General features: G+C 50.5%; 1 protein-coding gene across 5 annotated transcripts in view; it reads right to left on the reverse strand.

The window, feature by feature from the left end:
• GPSM1 (G protein signaling modulator 1) overlaps positions 1 to 20,608 on the reverse strand; it is a 144,845-nt gene that overhangs the window by 4,964 nt on the left and 119,273 nt on the right. For all 5 annotated transcript variants that reach the window (XM_084649700.1, XM_084649704.1, XM_084649701.1 and 2 more), the window contains one exon: positions 4,419 to 4,569. In XM_084649700.1, coding sequence (XP_084505826.1) covers positions 4,419 to 4,569 — 151 coding nt within the window. The remainder of the gene's footprint in view (positions 1 to 4,418; positions 4,570 to 20,608) is intronic.

Below are 20,608 nucleotides of genomic sequence, written 5' to 3' on the forward strand. Positions count from 1 at the left end.
CTTAGAGCTTGGCCCCCATAAAGTTCAAAGTGCATCATTATTAACTAGTAAATGATCCCCTTTTACAGGTGGGCAAGCTGAGGCAGTGAGCGAGCAAGTGATGTGCCTACGGGTAACCATCTAGTCAGTGGCAGAGCCGAGATTAGACCAGGCCTGGGGTCAGCCTCACTCAGCAGAAAAGTGATTTGAGCTGTTTTTTTTTGCCCTACTTGATCTCTTAATTGATCCCCCTGCTAAGAGTAACCTCATTTCCCTGCACTGAATGCGCTCAGCTGACCTACAGCAGGAGAGAAGCGAATTGCAGCCATTTCATCTAATGGCAAAGAAGAACAAATGACCAAGACTTTTCTTTTATAACAGTGGGTCTGGCCAAGCCAAAGCTGAATGGCCCCTCTGAGCTGCAGGCAGCTCCCATTACCAATGTGCAGGGCCAGCCAGGGCCTCATCTCAGACCAGGCTTTCTGAAATCAGCCCGCTAAAGTGAGGGCCACTCCTAGGGAGAGCAGACTGCTGGTGCTGTGAACTTCCCCACAGCAGTGCCACACAATCCACTCAGGCTGGGGGTGCCGGAGGCCTTGCAAGGAGCGCGCTCACTCAGAGCACAATGGCTGGTAGGACCTTGCCTGTAGAAGGCATGAAGGCTCAGTTTCCACCCTGCAAGCTGGCCTTGGGAACAGCACATGCTGCGGCTATCACTTTCTCTGTGGCATTAAAAAAAACCTTTTAAAAGATCAGAGGGGGCTTATTGCCTTGCTTGACACAACATCAATAAAGTCTAGACGGCATCAGTGCCTCCCTGGAAGGAGGGCTCTGTGAGTGCATAAACATCGGGCAGCGAAGGGGGAAAGCAGCTGGCTTTATAGGGTAAACCACAGAAACTCTGGCTACACATCTCCCCCTGGCTGACAAGGCTGCACAAAGGGAGCAGGACAGGATATTAATTGCACTTGGACCGATGATTAGATTAAATTAGGGAAGAGATGCCTCATTGACGTGGCCTTTCAAGAAGGTACTTAATCTCTAGCATTCTCATTGCATTGCCAGCCCTCTGCCTGTGAAGCCATGCAAGCAAAAACTGTACCTTACTCCGGGGCCATGAGACATCATCCACTCCCATACAGCTGCTGCAGTGCTCTCTAATCCCCAGCACAGGGATTCCCGAGGTCCCCCTCTGGCTCTCCTAGCAAATGGCTATACTGCCCCAGGAGCTTAATTTCTGTGCCTCTTGACCCCTCCAGATCAGGAAAGTAACCCTTCCCTCCCCCCTGCCCGGGGTGTGCTGCCAGGCTGACCTGGGTCTGAAGCGCCTGGCACCCCTCCAGTGCCATACAAAGGGCTAGAAACGCAGGATTCTAAGCTGCATCTTGGCTCCCCCATGCTGCTGTCACTCCAAGCAGTGAGCTCCCGCTGGGAGCAGCTGGCAAGGAGCGCAGGAGAATGCAGCGGGAAGCAGATCAGGGTGCAGAACGGTGCCATCAACGCGGGCACAAGCGCCCAAGTGCCCTTTTAAGCTCCGACACGGGCGAGCAGGTCTGCCTTTGCGAACTCCCGGGTGGTGGGACCGAACAGGCCCGTTCCTGGTTCCGATGCGTCCTCTAATTGCCCGTTCTGAGCCCCGGAGCAGTCTCCTCAGTGCAACGGCAGACCCCAAGTCAGTTACTAGGCCATGATTACAGTGAACCACCGAGGAACCTGTCTGAAGCGTCATTTCCCGCCTTCCTCGTTATTAAGCCTAATTTTAGGATTCGGGGGCAGGGGGTGGCCAGTTCCAAGTAGGTGGTAGTTACAGAAATTGTGCTTGCAATTGACTCCAAAGTCCCTGGAAGCTTGAGTGGCTTTCTGTCTTGCGCTCAGGCAGCCTCCTGACAGATGCCCCATGCAATTACAACGGGTGGGATATAATTAGAGGCCATGTAATCAGCCAAGTGCAAGCAGAGGTAAGTGATTCATCAGATGGCTCGTCCTTTCCGAGTCCCCTAGACAACTCTCGCCTTTCAGGGCCAGTGCAGATACGGTATCTGCCTGGGCAATGGCTGCAAATGCTCTGTCCAGCACAAGGCAGAGGTACCTGCGTCATACCGTGTGCCTTAGGAAATCACAGTCCGAGCCTGGTTCTTTTCAGTCCTCCCAGAGCCAGCCTGCTCCTCCGAAGGCTGTCCGGCCGGGTGTGCGTTTGGGAGCTAGAGCACGAGCCAAGCTCTCCGCTGATGTAAATGGGCTCAGTTCCATTGACTTCAGTGGAGATTTGCCCATTTCCCCCAGAGGAGAATTTGAGCCATGACTTCCCACCACCCTCCTTACAAGCAGTCAGTGCTATGCTCACATCCAGCACAAAGGCACACGCTCCCAATGCCACCTAAAGATTCCAGTGCTGCCTCCCTATGAGAAGCAAAAGACCAGCAGGCTGCTGGCACAGACAGCCCCCTGAGCCGAGGAGCTGGCGCTCCATGTGGGGGGCCGTGCTCTGTCTTGGAGCATACCCGTGGGAAACAGGGCTGGGGGAAGCGAAGGGGAAGGTGCATTGCAGGCTCAGCCAGCAGCCCAACGTGCTGGCTAACGTCCCTACGCCAAAGTGCAGACTTACTGTGCTGCCAATGCCCATCACGCCTGGCATGACCAGGTCTGGATGGCACCACATTTGGCACTGCTGTGAACCTCAGACAGGAGGGCTTTGAAACGACGGGTGTAAGCAAACAGAAGGCACCGCACAACGAAAATGTTCAGTCGCAAGCCCAGAAACAATATTCAACAGTCCATGAAAACAGCGGGGTGCTTCCTTTTTGCTGCTGGTTAGGAACGAAACATTCCCCCGCAACGTAGAAATCCAAACACGCTAACACCGGGCGAGCAAAGGGGACCCAGTAAAATAACTCTAAATAGAAAGGAAAACAGGCCACGTACTTTTACTGTCTAAGCGAGAGTGCAAATTAATTAAACAGCAGTGTGCCCAACGCGCCCTTTTATCGAGCGTCTCACAGTATTTGCTGTTGTCCTGAAAGCCTCCTGTTAACGGAGGCATGTTAATACATGAGAATCTCAGCTTTCATTTAAAAAAGGAAGCAAGGCCCAGACTGTCAAAAGGGATTGATTCCAATGAGAATTTGGCCCAGAAGCTCAAAGGTATTTAGGCACCTAAGTTTCTAGCCGTCAGGGTTGTGGAGAAAAGCTTCATAATGTTAAGTGAGGACAGCACAAAAGCTCAGAAATCAGGAGCTGAATCAACAGAGCCCCAAATTCACGTTTTTATTAACAAATCATGATTTTTAATCCAGCCTCCTGCTCTGGAGTTCGAGCACCTGGGCTGATGGCAATATTGGAACAGCTTAAAGGCTGCTGTTGCCTACAGCTCCCTCGATTATAGCCCTCAGCACAGCTGGGAAACCCATGCTGGTTTCTGTATCAGAAACATGCGTATCTTTATAAAAATGATGCACACTTCCAGTCTCTTTTTAGGGTGAAAAGCCACCTGACTCGGAGCCAGGCTGTGCTCCTTGTCACAACACAGCCTGACCTGTTCAGCACTAGTTCGCTCTCGCTGCTGCGTACGCGTCGTCCCAGCTCTATGTTCCCTGGGTGCTTCGGTGCTGCGTCTCGTGTGTCAGCCGTTTTAGGGATGTCAGGGTTTTTTTTTTTAAAATCTTCTTTTATGTTTGTTTGTTCCAAACTGCATAGTTTGATCAAAAACATATGGAACAAATAAAAGTACCATAGAAATGGCTTTTAAAGCGAAGAGTTGAATACTTGTCTCTTTAGCCGTTGCTTTCTGATGACTGTTTAAACACATCTCATCACAGCCTTGCAAAATGGCCATGAAAATATACCAGTCCAGCACCCAATCTCCTTGCCTACCCTTACCATGTTGATATCACTACCATCTAGTTTTCATACACTTTATCTACCTATTCATTCAGCTATCTGCGATCTTCCTGTGGTTATCTACCTGTCTGTGCTCTGTGTCCCCCCTATGGTTTACCTTTCTCTCCAGCACCTTTCCTCATAGTATCTAAGTGCTGAACAAAATTCAGAAGCACAAAAACCAAATGACGATTTCAATGAAAAAAACTTAACACTCTTTTACTTGCCCAACAAAAAACACGGCAAATGACCTAGGGGTGTCAGCAAACAGAATTTTGCCAGAGCGCCTTAACATTATAGCCAACCCCAAAATTCTGGGGTTCTTTTTGTGTGTGTCTTGGTCCTTGTGCTTTTGGGGCTCATCTTTTCAAGCTTTTCTCTGAAACCAGGAAAGATACTTTTGAACAAGCGAAAGCTGAGATTCTCACATAAGCACCTGACTCCAGGAGCTGGGGATTTAAAAGAAAACACCAACTATTGCCAGACTTGCGATAAATTCCTGAGAACTGGCAGCACTGCAGACATGTCATTACTCTCGTTAACGGGAGACCCCAAGTGCTTACATATTCCTTCTTCCAGGGCAGGCACGGAGGCGGCAGCAGCCTCTGTTTGGCACTCTTCTAGCGGGCAGCGCTGGTCATCCATTCGGCTGCTCTGGAACTTGCTCAGCAGGTCAAAGAAGCATTCCTCGTCTGAAGGGGCCCGGCTGATTTTCTGCAAAGAAGAAAGGAACCAGAAGAAGTCAAGCAATCAAAAGCAACTCCTTACATCTGCAACTGTTGACTTACAAGTTTCCTGCCCTGTCCTAGGCCAAGTGGAGGCCGGATTCTCTGCTGCTCGGTGCTGCAGAGTGGAGCCGTCAGAGAGGGTCAGCGATATTTGATTCTCTGCTTGACTCCACCCCCAACCACAGGATAGGTTAAGAGCAGTTTGGGGGCTGCTCTAACCCGCACTGGCTGGCAATCATCTCCAAGGGACTGTCCGCACCCCATTCCGTCCCCCAATTCCCTCCTTGGCCAGGGCTAGGAGGGTAAGGCATAGAAACTGCCTCTGTCCCTGCTGCAGCCTCTCTCCACGCGCACACACACCACCCTTAGCCACCCCAGCTGGGACGCGTGGCGGGTTCCCCCCTGAGCCATGCAAAGGGAGCAGAGCAGGACAGCGAATGTGCCTCCGGGAGTCCAGGGGCCAACAAATTCCCTTTCACTCAGCTCATCTCCTAGTGATGCGGCTCGTTTCCAGCGCAGGTGTCCCCCCCCAGGCATACAGCTGCATTGTGTCCCCATCCACTCCCATCTCCGAAATAGCTTCTCACTGTTCTTCTCCTTGCCTTTCCAATAGGGGCGGGTAAAACTAGCCTCCACCAGAAAGAAAGATCAACTCCTCCCACACCCTCCCCCCCAGCAAGGCAGAGTTACCTTCCTTTGCAAGAGCTCTCCTTCAGGGGCTATTACCAGGGAGCATTCGCAAAGGCACAAGGTGAGCAGCTGTCACCCTTCCTTTCCGTTCCACCAGAGGAACATTTGTGGCAAGCCCTTCTGTTAAATAATCCAATCACGTTCCAGCTGACCCTGGGAAACTCTGGATGCTTTCCAAGCCGCTTTTGGCTGGGGCCATGTTTCTAGACTTCCTTAGGGCTCCTAGCAATGGGGAAATTAGCCTCACTGTCCAACAGCCTTCATTGCTGCAGAGCATCGTGAACACATGGGCGAGCTCTCTCCTGGCACGCGGGGATTGTTCTCTTGCAGGGAGAAAAGACTGGTTCTAAAGGAGAGGTTTTGAGAGAGGGAGGGGTTTCCCTAGCCCTGCATGGGAGAGGGAATTAGTTACTGAGCAGTGTTGGGGCAGCTAAGGGAAAGAGAAGCGATCCGGACAGGAGCGGAGTCAGCCTGGGGAGAGTTTAGTAACCTGGGAGCCCAGTCCCGGGCTTGAAGCCAGAGGGATAGGAAGCCAGTGAATGAGATGGACCACAGGGTATCACATAGAACTCCCCTTCTGATGTGTTGTCCCCATCCCCATCCTCTCCCTTTGCAAGGTTATAACCCTGTATGCACAGACAGCAAGTATTCCTCTCAAGCCAGCTAAATTTAGACTCCCATAAAGGTCTCCACAACCTGAGCTTCCCAGAGTTCTTCCTTCCTTTCTGCTATCCACAGGAGACCGCTGGTTATAACAATCAGTGAGCTGCAAATGCCACTCGATTATAGCTCTTCAGGAAAACAATTCCCGCCCAAGAGCCCCAAATGATCACCTTTCACCAGACAGTGATATATTTAAGCTGTGCTCTGGAATGGATTTGCTTCCAAAGCCTCCATGCACAAGCCCTGTGGTGTGACCAATTCCACTTCAGACAGATGTGTTTTGTATGCCATTACGAGGCACGCTTCGCTAACGGAGTAAACACAGAGTCCCCTCTTTGGCTCAGCCAAAATCATCATGAGCAGCAGATTTCTCTGAAGCATTACTCAGAATTGGATGTAAAATTAGCAAATGAGAAGAGAGGCATCTGCCAGGCTCAGGAGGGCTCCGACTGGGATCTCGTACGGTCACACAGACTGGTCAGATGCTACCAAGAGCAACGGATAAAATCAGTGGACATTGATGAACCTCTGATACCCACTCAGTGGCCCACTGACATGAGCTGGTGGCCTGGATGGAATGACAGCACCAAAACCAAGAGCAATTATTTTGATTAGTATTATGAAGACCCAGCTCTTCAAAGGTATTTAGGCACGTAACTCCCATTGAAACCAATGGGACCCTGAAACCAATGAGAGTCAGGCGCCTAAATACCTCGGAAGATCTGGACCTATGTGCCCCAAGCAGGATCAGGTCTCCATTGTGCTAGGCGCCGTACAGACACCTGGCAAGAGAGAGTCCCTGCCCTGAGGTGTTTATGATCTTAATGGACAAGTCAGGCAAAGGGCGGGAGACAGGAAGGATTATTACAGGGCTGGAGGTGAAGTGCTCTGCCAAACAGGGGGGCTGTAGCAGAGAGGGGACTGACCCCAGACAGCCTGTGTGCCAAGGCCTTTTCCGCACAGCCATCCCTCCAGTCAGGCGCTTGCCTCAGCAGAGAGGTGATGCATGAATGGGGCCCACAGATCAAACCCCCGTTCTCTCGCCTGCTACAGGCGGGTCCCTCCAGGCCAGTCGGTGGGGAATTGCGGGTGCCTGCCCTGGAGAGATGGAGAGTTAGCGAATCTTGAGCCATTCACCAGCACAACGTTCACTGATCACAGTCAAACCGGTCTGGTTCCGAACTGGATGAAGCAGGGAAGGCACGTTTCGTGAGCGGGGCCAGCTCACGCTGCGCTCGCTACATGGCCACACCCCGTCCGTACCTAAGTCCGTCTGCCAGCCCCTCTGCTGTGCTGCTTCTCTGCATTGAGCTGGCTTGTATACAGATCACCCACCCTGTTCCCCTCCCCCGGACCACTTGTCCGTGTGCCGGTCTTGTCCTTAAACTGCGAGCAGGACTGCTCTCACGAGTGCCTGGAAAGCACAAGTGCACAGCAGGAGCTATTGGAAATACCTACTAACAAACGGGCTGGCCGCGCTGGTGGCGTGTGGAGCATTCAGCCTTCGGGCTCAAGAGATGTGTGGGACACCAGGGAGGCCAGTCATGCTACCGCTTCCACAATGCAATGCCTGTCTGGAGATTTATTCTTTAATGCACCGGCAGCGCCTTCAGACAGCCGTTGGAAGAGCTCACCAGCCTTTGCCGATTTTAACCCTTCGCATTCTACGTTTTCCTAAGCGCCGACTGATGCCAGCGGCAGCTCCTTTCTCCTCCCATCATCCCCGAGAGGCAGGGGAGGGCTGAGCCCTATCTTACAGGCTGCAGAGCAGAGGGGTCAGGTGACTTGGCCCAGGTCACACAGTGGGTCACCGGCAGAGCCAAGGGTAGAACCCAGGTGTCCTGGCTCCTAGTCACCTTCTCTGATCACCGGAATCTGCTTCTCTCGCGGACACTGAAGGTACAAAATGAAGTAAAGCTCCAATGCATCCTGGGATAGAAGCACTTAGAGGCACTCACATCTTAATGTAAAAAACTAACAGCAACAACGACCCTTCCTTTCCTTCCTGGTTTTGGCTTTTGTGGCCTTGTGCATCCGCGCTAATTTGCTACCTCAACCCCCACAACTCTCCCCATCACACACCAGCTTTTGGCAGAGGTCCGGACAGGGATTCCTATTGGGGGAGATACCGCCGCAGGGCTCCTAACTTGGCCAGTGGAAGGGAACGCCTGGGTGATGCAAGGCTTAGCTCACACTCCTCAGCACGCTGGCCGAGCACTCTGCTTCTGGAGTGACTGCAGCTCCTTCCCAGTCAGGGAACAGGGCAAGGTGTAGCAGAGTCAAAGCCAGATGGAGTGCTCGGGTGGATGCACTCAGCCCCTAGGCCCAGCCCTTTTAGCCCTGGGTGCTGGACACAGAGAGGGCATCAGAGAAAAGCCTTAACTCATTCGAGATCTCAAGCAACAGGTGCCTGCTGGTGGCAAGGAAAACCTGGAACTCCAGCCCCAGACGCATAGGGCGCTGGAGTAAAGCCAGCAAAGCAAGAGGAGTAGTCAGAGTTCGGGTCCTTTGCTGACTCTGGGATCCTCTCAAGCTTGTCAGCAAAGCTACGGGTTGTCCTTTATGGAACCGAGTCTGGAGCAGGAGAAGCCACGTGAGGTTTCTCTTATGGGCCCCTCCTCGTTCTATCCAAGCAGCGAGACCTTCTAAACAGGTGAAGACAACTTCTAACAAAGGGCAGCTCGGTTGTTTTCAAAGGAGATGGAAAATCCCCAGGAGAGAGTTGTGATGAGGGGGTTAACGCAATGGTTTTGGCTCAGTAAATGGAGGAAAATAATTTTCTCTTAAGCTAGGCAAACCAGCCGAGATACACTCATCTTCTATTTAGGGCACCGTCAAAATTAGCAACAGGCCAGGCAATGGAACATTAGCAATCTGGGAGCTGATTGGGGGTGGGTGGGAGTAAAACCCCACCTCTTCCATGTGCTGATCTGCTAATAAAATGGTGTGTTGGAAAGACAGCCTCTGAACCAATAATAGTTGCACCCTGGAAATCAAAGGGTTTACAGTGAGGGTGTGCTGCATTTATTACAGTACTGCCACATCAGGTTGCGTGACCCAAAAATTTCATCCGGGAGAAGAAATTCTGCTCTCAGTCACACTGATTCAACACAGCTGGTTTCAGCGGGGTTGCACCAGTGTAACTGGGAGTAGCATTTGGCCCTGAGAAGGACTCTGACTTCAGAGGTGCAAACATTAGGGAAGTGTCACGGGGGAGGAAAAATTAAGCTAAGAAGTGATGCCACACACTCCAGAGAGCTGAGTTCAGATCCACCATGGTGGGAAAAAATGACCTTCTACTGGACACTTTGTCTGTGTCACAAAAGCATCACACAGTTTCAGGTGACCGGCAGCCACTGCTCAAGCAAGGGCCAGGACTGGGACAGGAGGGGGTGTTTTGCCTGATCTGTGTGAGGAGTCAAGGACTGAAAGAGCCAGGGGTGTGGCGTGGCGGGACCCGGGACAGCATGGGAACAGTCAGGCAGATTCAGAGATGGAGGCATGTTGGGGGAGCCATACAGGAGTCCAGGGCTGGACTAGCAGGGGGAGCTGCAGATCAGGGTCAGTGTTCACAGGCAGCCCAGGAGAAAAGCAAGGAATGCAGGTCAAGCTCACAGGACACTGGCAGAGAAGGACAGGGGAGCTTTTGCACTCTGCTGGCCCAAGCCAGTGCTATTCATCCTTCTCCTTCATAAGCATCACTCACCTAGTTAACCCCCCTTGAGAAACAACTCCCACCTCCTCCATGTCCCTCTCACTGCGGACTAGCAGCTTGCTTTCCCCTTGGCTCACCATGGACTGGCTCAGCACCCCTCTAATTAAAATGCTAAACCCTGACGATACTCCGAGCGCCTAGCTCCCTCCGTCCTGGCTTCGGACAAGGAGCTGCGGAGACAGCTGGACCACCATGATGCAGGCTGCGGATGGGGTGGCGATCAAGAGTGTGTGGATGATGCCATTTTGTAGAGTAAAGCGGTGTCCTCATCCGACACATATGGTGCGTGTGCTACAAAATGGCATCCTCCGTGCCATCTGGGGTCGCGGGAGTTAATAAAGCGTCAAAATGGGGTCCTGCCACCAAACAGTTTGGGAACTGCTGCTCTAGCCTATAGGACTGCAGTTCCCTGGATCTTTCACCCATGAATTAGACTTTGTCTACAAGTGTCCTTAACTTACCATAACAATGAAAAATGAGACGGGGTCTTCCCCAGCTGCCATATCAATATGCCTCCCTCGAAACCTGTTGCTCAGAAGTCCTTGCCCTTTCCCCAGTGTCCTCTATAAGGACGGCAGGCAAGGAGATGAGAAAGGAGGGGCCCTTCCGCCGAGTGGCTCATCATTTATCTGAACACCGCCCACCTGCGGCCCAGCACAGCCCAGGGAACCGTGCCAAAGAGACTGATCAAATGGGTCTGCACTTCCCTATACGGATTTTAAATAGAAATGAGGTAGAGGGTTGGGGGGGGGGGGAGGAGATGTGGAACTGCCCTTATGATCAGAAAGAAAATCTCTTCTCACATGGCACCATTCACAGCAGGATCTCAAAGCAATCACTCAAATACGAACCCAGCCTTGCAGCCAGAGCAGAGCTCATAGTCTGCAATGTAGGAATGCATGTGACTAATCCAGTTTTTTTCTCTGCCAGTGGTTTCCAATTTCGACGTATTTATTCGCGCTATTAAGTGAGAGTTTTCTGCCAGCTGATGGAGAGACTCCCGTAGCTCAAGTGCTAGCGGTCCCCAGAGCACCTCTGCTTTGGCTGCTGTCCCAAAGCAACGAGTTAGCCCGTGCTCCAGTGCTGGGTTCCAACCCTGCTGATGATCCACATAGGGAGTCATTACAATTAATTCCGGGGTGGATATTTATGTGCATTAATTGAACATTCAGTTCCTCAAAGACTTGCATGGGCCCCTTGGAGCTCTGTTTCCCACAAACCTTTGTGCTAGTGACGTTGCAGGACTTGAAAGCAAACGACTGGAGCAAACCCACTGAAAAACGCAAACTCACAGCAGCTTTCTTCTGAATGTGCTTCCCCCAAATTTACTCACAATGCCCCACGAGGTCAGTAATATTAGTAAACTGAGGCACAGCGACTCGGCCACACAGCAACGCAGTGACAAATCTGGGAATAAGGACCAGAAGGCCCTGGTTCCCAGTATGCCAAGTAATGGGTTACTGGTCCTGCTGATCTGATATAGGGAATTTCTACTTCTTACTTAGACTCAGAAATCATTCCAAATGCCTCACTGCAGCATTCAGGGCCCAATGCAAAATCCACTGATGTCAGTGGTCATTGGAGCAGACCCTTGAAGTCTCCTTTGTGTTTCAGAAACAGGCTTCAATCCTCATCTTCCCCCAAAGGTTTATTTTTGCTCCAAGAGGGGCTGTGGGGAGGTCTGGCTTTGTTCCTCTGTGGGAGACCCAAGTGAGGAGTTGCAGTCTCTCTTTTGGGAGGGGAAGGTTCCTGAGGCAGCTCCTAAGCCTCTTCCAGGGGTGGCAAAAGACATGTGAAAACCAGAGGAGGTATTTAATTGTCAGGGGAAAGCTGAGGGGCTCCCTCAACAAGAGAGTCTGGTCTTGGCCAGGCGGGTGGGCCCTGAAAGAGAGAGAAAATCCAGCTGTGCCTGTCACCCTGGATTGGAGCCTCCCCCATGTGCTGCTGGGGTTTTTCGTATTGTCAAAGGGGGCCAGCTTACATGCAGACTTCTTCAGCTCAGCTACAAATCCATTCTCGCTCTAAAGGGCACTGGAGACACACCCCTCTCCCCCGGCCTCGCTGCTGGGCAAGACACGAATTCTCCTCTTGCCATCTGAGAACACAGCTTGGAATGGAGCCAACGACAGGGTCAGGGCTGTTTGTGGGGTCAGAACAAGGGAGGCTGGCCCCATGTTCTCCCCTCAGGGAGCCTGCATCAGCTGAGCTAATGGAGACCTACCCAGCCAGCGAGGGGGGCAGAGAACTGCATTTGGTTTAAAATCACAGTCCCCATTTTGTATGACTGATTTTCATCACGACACCTGACTGCTAATCCGAGTGCAGAGAGGGCTAATGAAACCCGGCCAGTCAGACTCGTTTACCTGAAATAGGCCTCCCTAATTTGAAGGCATCCAGGCTTTTGCATACATTTTTTTTTCTCTAAGTGATCAGCAGGCCTGTTTCATCTGCTGTTTTGTAACCACTGTGGAGAAAACACCAGCTGCTGTCTGGGAAATGCATCGAAAAGCAAGTGCCCAGGCGACTGGGTGTCTCGGAGTCACCTTCTTGCATGGAGGATTTGCAGAGATGCTGTACACCCACAACTCCTGACAGGGTGCGGGGCGCTTTTGACAATCCGGTTGAGAAGCCTAGGGGGTTCGGAGACTTCTACCTCCTGAGCAGCACTCATAAGGGAGTGAGGATCTTGTGGAACTCCTTTCTCCCAAGGCCTCTTAGCCCTAAAACTCCCCATCTCCCATTATTAGCATGAAGGTATTATGCTTGGAATTATTATACCAGGATCAGGCCCCATTGTGCCGGGGGCTGTACGAACACAGACATAATCCACCGGTTTCCCCACTGCTCTTGTGGTCTAAAAGCTCTACACTGAACTCACCTAAAATGCCTGGCTCAGGGATCCCTCTATTGACCTTGGGCTCTGACTCAGGTCTGAGCCCAAGCCCTGCTTCTGTCCACACACCAATCAGTTAGACTCTGACCCATCCCACTAGCAGGATCCTAAGACCCACCTCCTGGGTGCTTGCTGAAAGGAGTCAGAGTCCTGCTGACATTTGGTCCAAGGCCTCTCATTCTGCTGTGTGGACGCACTCGTATGGCTGAGAGACCCGGGTCCAGGAATTGCGAGCCCAGGTTTACAATGCAGCCCACAGACTCAGGTTTACAGAGCCAGGTAGACAGCCGCTAGAGGGCCCCAGGCTGCCTGGCTTCCTGGGGAAGACGAATGTGATCCAGGGCCTTGGACAAACAGTGTAGCAGCAGCTGTGCAGGGACAGCTTAGGGGGAAATTCAGCAAATCACTTACGCACATGCTGAAGGTTAGTCGTAAGCACTTGCTTAAGGGCTTTGCTGAATCAGGGCCCTTGGGAGGAGATTTTCAAAAGCACTGAGGAGAGGTATCCACCCAAGTCTTGTTGACTTCCAATAGCACTCGTGCGCCTGAGTCCCTTTGAAAATTCCCCTAAAACTGCCTCTGTCTCCTCTCACAACAAAGGCAGACCCCAGGGCGGCTCTGGCTTTCCGTCTCTCCCCTCCCGGGCCCGACATGTCTCTGCAAAAGGCAGCCTTCCCTTGACACGCACCCAGACAGAGCTACATTCTGAACACGTACTGGATGCGTTAACATGCGCATGAGCCCTGTCTTTGCGGCACCATGGGGTGGTTTTATCCAGCACCTCTCCTGTGGCTGGTGCCCCAAAGTGCTTCTCAAAGCAACGAGCTAGACAGCAGTGCTGAGTGGCCAGCCAATGGAAATACCCTCTGTGTGCTCAGCAATTGCTCCCGTCCAGCTGGGGAGGGGAGAATCTGGTCTGTTACGAAAGGGCGTGCGGGCCGAAGTTACCACCTCCCCATTGGCTTGGTCCTTCCATCTCCAAGACGTTCAGCTTCATGGAGCGAAATAGAGACGGACCCAGCGCTGGAACCCGGCAGCTGGTGTGGCTGTTCTGTGCACGCAGCTGCCACCCTGCCTGTTCACTGATTGGTGCTGCTCTCAGCTCAGCAACCACCTGTGGAGAGCGCAGCACTTGGCCCTGATCGCAGTCCTGGCCGGCCCAACAGGCCCCAAAGCAAACCCCGGCAGAGCAGGGCCAGGAATTAAAATTCACTTTAAACACGGAGCAATTTGGGGCAGGGACTTTGTCTTCCTTCTTATGCTGAGAGCACCTAACACATCGAGGGAGCTACTGTAATACCCATAATAAATCACAACCACTCTGCATCCAGGAGAGGGGGGGCAAGAAAACAGAGAGACAGCGCGAGAAGGAACAAACAAGGAGGAGATAAATCCTGGAGGGCGAGTGGAAGGAGGAAAGTCACATTCTGACTCACCGACCCCACAATGTCCTTCTAAGCTTGGTCGGATGGTAGGGCTTACAGCAGGGGACTAGGCGTCAGGACTTCTGGGTTCTCTTCCCCACTCTGTGACTCATTGTAGGTAAACCATGTAACCTTTCCATGTCTGAGTTTCCCTGAGTACCTTATGTTTGTGAAAACACTTTGAGATCCTCAGATGCCAGAGAAAAGCACCTTTGTTTAGAGAAAAGCTCCTAATTATTATAATTATTACACGAGCGTAGTACACGGCATCTTGACACCTCTTATTCGACAGTGTCATAAATGCAGAAAGAATGGTGATCAGCATTTTCTAGTGATCACACTATTATCCATATACTCCATAGGGGCTTCAGAATGACAACATCTGCTAATAACGTCCAAGGTTTCAGTCCCCTTTAGAGGCTTATTATTAGAGCCGGTCAAAAAGTCTTCGTGACAACATTCTCTTCCCCAAAGAAGAGGAGGCTTTTCAGCCAAAATCGAAATGTTTGTTTTGTTCCTTCGGTTGAGATTTCTGACCCAAAAAACCCCAAACTGATTTTTCTCCAGTTTTTGAAAACCAAAAAATGTTTCAAGTTCTAGTTAGTCCCTCCCTCCCCCCCAACCTAAAAACTTTTCAGGCTAAAGTTTCGAGCGGGTAGTGATTTAAAAAAAAATGCCAAAAGTTGATGGGCGTTTTTTCCCCAGCTCTCTGTGTTATACATTTAACTTCACACCGCAAAGAGTCATGGAACTTTCCTGCTGGCAAATGCTTCCTCCTCGTGGACACACACACACACACACACATCACCTGCCTGCCAGTTATAAATACCCCAGCCAAATGGTTCTGGCAGCCGGGGCTTCTCCCACAAAGCTTCCTGCTGCCTCCACCACATTTTAAAGTTAGTTCTTTTTAACACCGTAAGAGTCAAACGGGAAATAGGAGCCAGCCAGAGTGGCTGGAGTGGGATACAATTTGGGGAGGAAGGTTTATTATTGATCCCCACGCTAAGAGAAAAATCCTCCCACTTTCGTCTCATTTTACAATCATGAGATGCGATTGTGTGACTTTCTGACATGCTGCTGGCTTGAGGGTCAGAAATTTAAAGTTCAGAAAAGTCCATTATGATCAGCTAGTCTGATCTCCATAAACATAGGCTGTGGAATTTCACACAGTGATTCTATCATCTGTCCGATGACCCAAGACCATCGTGGGGGCTCTCAAAGCCTCCACGCTGTCCAAGTGATATAGGGATTGTCATTGCGGATCAGAGCAGAGGGCTGACCTAATCCAGTGTCTTTTCTCTGAGAGCGATTGGCGCTGGATGCTTCAAAGGCAAGTAAAAGAAATTCTAGTGGAGAATTAAGGACTAGGAAGTCCAGAGCGGCAGTTTCTTCCAACACCCATCTGGATGGCTTATGCCATGAAGCACAAAGGCTAATACCCTTTCTGAACTGTGTTTATCCCATCCATTGTAACTACAGATGTGCTCATTATCCATGTAAATAGCTAGTCTTCGGTTCTCTGATCACACAAATGACATCCCCTTGTAGCACCAATTCCATTAAGGAGCCTTGGAGAACTTTGATGCTCAGCCCAACCAAAAGAAGTCTGTTTCATTATAAGACGTACCCCCAGCCAGCAGAAAGTCTTAGATCTCTAAGGACTTTTCACTGCCACTTAAAACATCCCTATTTTGGATGAAAGATCATCGCTTCTAAATACACAATGTGGGACATCACCAAATGAAAATTAAAACAGTAGCAAGTTTCTGAACCGTAAATCAACTTCAAAACCTCCAAATTTAAGGCATGGTTTTTGGTGTCTCTCAGTCTTCTAGAGCACCTTCCATCACAAGATTTCAAAGGACTCAGTCCCGACCCCTCCGATGTCAGCAGCAAATTCCCCATCGACGTCAGTGGCGTAAGATCAGACACAAAGTGCCTGGACCATAACACCTGAGCATGCCAGTAAGGCAGGTAAATATCACTAGACCCCCTTTCCTATGTAGGTTCTCATGCTGGCCATCAGAAGCACCTGCCAAACACTGAAAAGAGACTTCATCTCTCAGGCTCTTCCTTCTTATTTTAGCCAGGAGGGGACTAAGAAGCTGAAGTGACTTGCCCAAGTCACACAGTGAGTCAGTAACAGAGTCTGGGACAAGACTCAGGGACTCCTGGATTCTAGAGTGTTCATTTCTATATTGCAGGAAGGTCTGGGGAATATCTTCCTCATTCCAGGCAAAGGATAACAATTAATATGCCCATCACCTGCGGGATATTTGTCCCAAGTCACACTTGTCCCATATTTCATTACTTTGACCATCTTGCCCTCTGTATATCAGACCCACTACAGCTACTTACTTAATCCTGTCTGAAGGGGGGGATCTACCACAACAGTGCCAGCCAGCACACAGGAGTGAGGACGTGCCAATACATGAAGCCGCTGGGTAGATCTATTGTATCAATCCAGCCAGCCATCTCCTGAGTACCATCAGCCACTGCTTCTCAGTCTCTTTTCTTTCCTAACGCCTGCCAATTAAGGGCTCAGTCCTGCAAAGGAAAACACCTTGCAAGGTGGCAGGTACCGTCCGCTCCCACTAACTTCAAGAGGAGTTGGAAGAAGTCCAGGCCTGGCAGGAGGTGTGCCAAGAGAGGCAGGAGCCGAGCCTGGGGTGAGGGGACTGAATGACGATACTGGCCATCATTGGCAAAGACGCATTCTGGCTGCTTCAGGCACTGAACTAACGTTGCCGTCTAACCTGTTTTGGAAAACTGCTGCTCGACAAAAAGCGAAGCAAGAAGATACAAATGGAGCGGAGGCACTGAAGTGAGCCTTGCAGAGGAAAAGTGAGGGGTGGGGGGAACCCTGTGGTCAAACATTTCAGTCTGACAGGAAGAGAAGCTGTCTGGAGTTTTCATTCGAAATCTGGATTCACTGCTTCTAGTGATGAACAGTCTCATGCTAGCTAGAGCCCACACTCCCATGCTAAAGCTATTGCCGTTTTAACACATTCAAAAGGGCTGTTCAACTTGTACAGTCTTTGTGCTGAGTAGAGCATTTTAATGGTCTTTCAGTATCACAACCAGCCACCCTCAGAAATGATCTCACAGTGTCCTGGCCATACACAGGCACCCCTCACCTCCTCCTAAATAAACACACCCGTCATCATGAGCGAGACCCCAGTCATCAAAATCCCCACGCTGCCTTTTACAAGACATTCCCAAGACACCAGGGGCTCCTCTCTTGAGGCTTGGGGGATAAATGAAAGCAACAAACAATTGTGTTACAATTAAGTTCAAACTGAAGGGGCTCTTGCAAACTTTAAAGAAGCTGATTTTTTTAAACAATTTCCAGACCAAACCCCAGCCTTCCTATCCCCCCAAAATACAAATATATAACAAATTCCTTCTCTCCCTTCATGTGTTCTCTCCCTCCAGAGAACAAGGAACACAAATAGAAAGACAGAGTGCTACTTACTGATCCCAGCAACAAATTCCCTCTAAAGCTTCTGCTTTCACATCTTGAAGCGCATGACAATCTCACCCCGTATAGGAATTGTGGAGAGAAGCTGCTGCTTTGATGCTTTTTAGCTACTGCTAGCAGCCACAGAGAGCTCTCACCAGCTATCTCCCCTCGCAGGCTGCCGGAGGTAAGATTTATGCGGAGCGCTCAGCCATGTGAAAAATGTAGACAGTGCCAATGACCCGCTCTGAGCTGAGATGTGGTTTAAAGTGACAGTCTCGTTTTCAGAGCCTCTGTCCTCAGGTGACTGTGTTCTGCCCGCTCATGCAGAGGGATGTGTGGACTCAGTTAAATAGGTCTGCTTTCTCACAGTTGATGCCACGATCCTAATGTTATTAGATGATCTTCAATCTGCGCTAGAGATCAGAGAATATTTAGCTCTCCCTCCTCCGCCTCGCCCACCCACCCGTCCACCGCACACATTTTAGCTTATAAACAGACTATCGCTTTTGCCAGAGTAGAGCTACAAACACACACTCAGATACATATGACAATAAATACACAGTACATACAGAGGCACAATATGACAGGGAAGAGTTTCAAACCAAAACGAAAGCGTTGTTTGCTGCTTCTTCTAATTGTTTTTATATATAATTTCTGTTCGTATTTTTTCTCCCATTGCAAAAGCCAGAGGCATGACTTTCTGTAACCTCCTCTCTTACTTCAAATGCACTGATATTAAGTAGATGGGAATTCAATACCAAATTGCAACAAGGTTTTAATAACAACAAGACTGATCAGATGGAAATGCTGTAAGAGCCAAAGAAACTAATCCTCCATTTTACAGATGGGAAAAATGAGGCAACAAGAGATGTAGCAACTTGCCCATGTCATGCAGCAGGGCAATAGCATAGCTGGGAGCAGAACCCAGTTCTCCTGGCTTTCTGTCCAGCAGCCTAGCCACTGGACCACACTGCCTCCCTAGACTGGACCCTTTCTTCCTGGGCGAAACTACCAGCTTCAGAACAAATGCGGCTGTTGTGAACCCAGTTGTCTTTCTGAATCGCTTCTCCAGGCTTAATCCCGAGTGCCCCATTTGTTCCCACTTATAGCAAAGTACCTCTCAGAATCAGGGTCTAAATAAGCAGTGGTGAAAGTACCCTGTTTTTCAAGCAGGGAGAGTTTATTCAGTTAGAGACATGGATTTCTTTGCAGGGAACCGCACACTATTCTTAAAAAGGGGAGACTGTGTGGTTGGAGCAGGGGCTCTGGACCCCTGGGTTCTCTCTCTGGCTCTGCCACTGATCTGCTCTGAGACCGTCAGTTCTTGCACCTCAGTTTCCCCACGGGGAGGAAGATAATAACTACCATGCCCCCAGAGAGGCTGGGGAGCCTAACTGGTGTTTGCAAAGTGATGCGAGACCCGTGATGGGAAGTGCCATGGAAATGCAAAGGGTTACTACTAAATATACCGTGCTGCAGCCGCAGCTCTGGGTGCTCCTTGCGGAAATGCTAACACCACTCTGTGGCAGGACGGGGCAGCAGGGCCGTGGCTGGAGATGCGGGAGGGCTGGATTTGGAAGTAAAGCTGCTCACACTCAGAGATGATGGGACATGAACTTGAACAGGAGAAGAAAGAATTATGCCACTGAGACAATTAGGCTGCGAGATGGAGGGTGGCTTGTGAGTGTGATCGGGTCAGGCAGTGTGCAAGGGCAAGGGAGAGTTCTGAACTGATGAATGAAAAAAATCACTCATTAATGAGAGCCAGTCCTGACATGCGTCCTTCTACATGGCCCATCCCGTATTGACCAGAGACAGCCCTGACGTGTGACCTTCCACACAACCCCCCTCCCTGTATCGACCAGAGACAGCCCTGATGTGTGACCTTCCACACAACCCCCCTCCCCGTATCGACCAGAGCCAGCCCCGACGTGTGACCTTCCATGCAACCCTCCCTCCCAGTATGGACCAGAGACAGCCCCGACGTGTGACCTTCCACACAACCCTCCCTCCCAGTATGGACCAGAGCCAGCCCCGATGCATGCCCTTCCATGCAACCCCCCTCCCTATACAGACCAGAGCCAGCCCCGATGCATGCCCTTCCATGCAGAGCTAGCCCCGACATGCACCCTTCCATTCACCCATTTCTGGTCAGCTCCTCTCCTTATTAGTACAGCTGCAGCACTCCATGGGTTGTCCAGAGAAATCCAGATGTTGGGACGTTAGGAGAAAAAACAGAATTCTTCAGGGGGAAAACCAGTCCCTTAAAGTACAGTGCACACTTCGTAACAGTGTTGGGACACTCTGCCCTAAGATTCGCCCTCCCTCCCTGAGACTCGATGCCCTGAATGTCAGGTAGATGAATGTATGAACTCCCGACTGTCCAGTGAAAAGAGTAACTCTATAAACCAGCCTTGACACACTGCCACTCTCTCTCAAACTCCAAAGCCATCGCTCCAACCAGGACTTACCCTGCAATCTATCCACAGAGAGAAATTCACCTTGGAACTACTTCCTCCGGTTCTTTCCTTTTCTGACTGTGCCAATAATGAATCAGAAAACTAGAGAAGATGCTCAGGCAAACAAACCATGGACCTCTCAGCCGAATAGCAGGGTGACAAGCTCAGCACAGCTGAGTGATGGAGGCAGCACGTCTGCAGAAATGCTTTCCCTTTCTGGAACGCCGGCTTGACAGAGACAGGTTTTTCTTCCTCATCCTCTAGCTCCCGCATGGCAGGAGAAGCCAGAGAAGGGCACCGGAGGTGCCTATTAGCACTTCATGCCAAGACTGGCCTTCTGGACACATGATAGGAGTGCCAACACCAAGAGACTCTCCGTACAAGTGACATGCCTCCCACACTAAGTTTCTTGCTCACCTGCCCCAAAGACTTAAAGCAGCTGCTGCTACCTGGCAACATGCGTTTCCTTTGTAAAATAGGTATCTTTCAGGGGGTCTTTTCAACAAAAATGTCCATTACATTTCAGCCAACAGGACAGGAAAAGGCACATGAAATATACGAGATGGAGAACAGACCATGAAACCAAGGTAGGCAAAGAATATGGAGAGAAAAGCAGTGGACGAGAAGGAAAGGTGAAAAAGCAGGGTACAAGAAGAGTGGAAATACACCCTGGTTGACATTTACAAAGTCCCCAAAGCAATCATTTTAATAGGGA

This window comes from Lepidochelys olivacea, assembly GCF_965140295.1.
Source record: "Lepidochelys olivacea isolate rLepOli2 genome assembly, chromosome: 16".
Classification (NCBI taxonomy): Eukaryota; Metazoa; Chordata; order Testudines; family Cheloniidae; genus Lepidochelys; species Lepidochelys olivacea.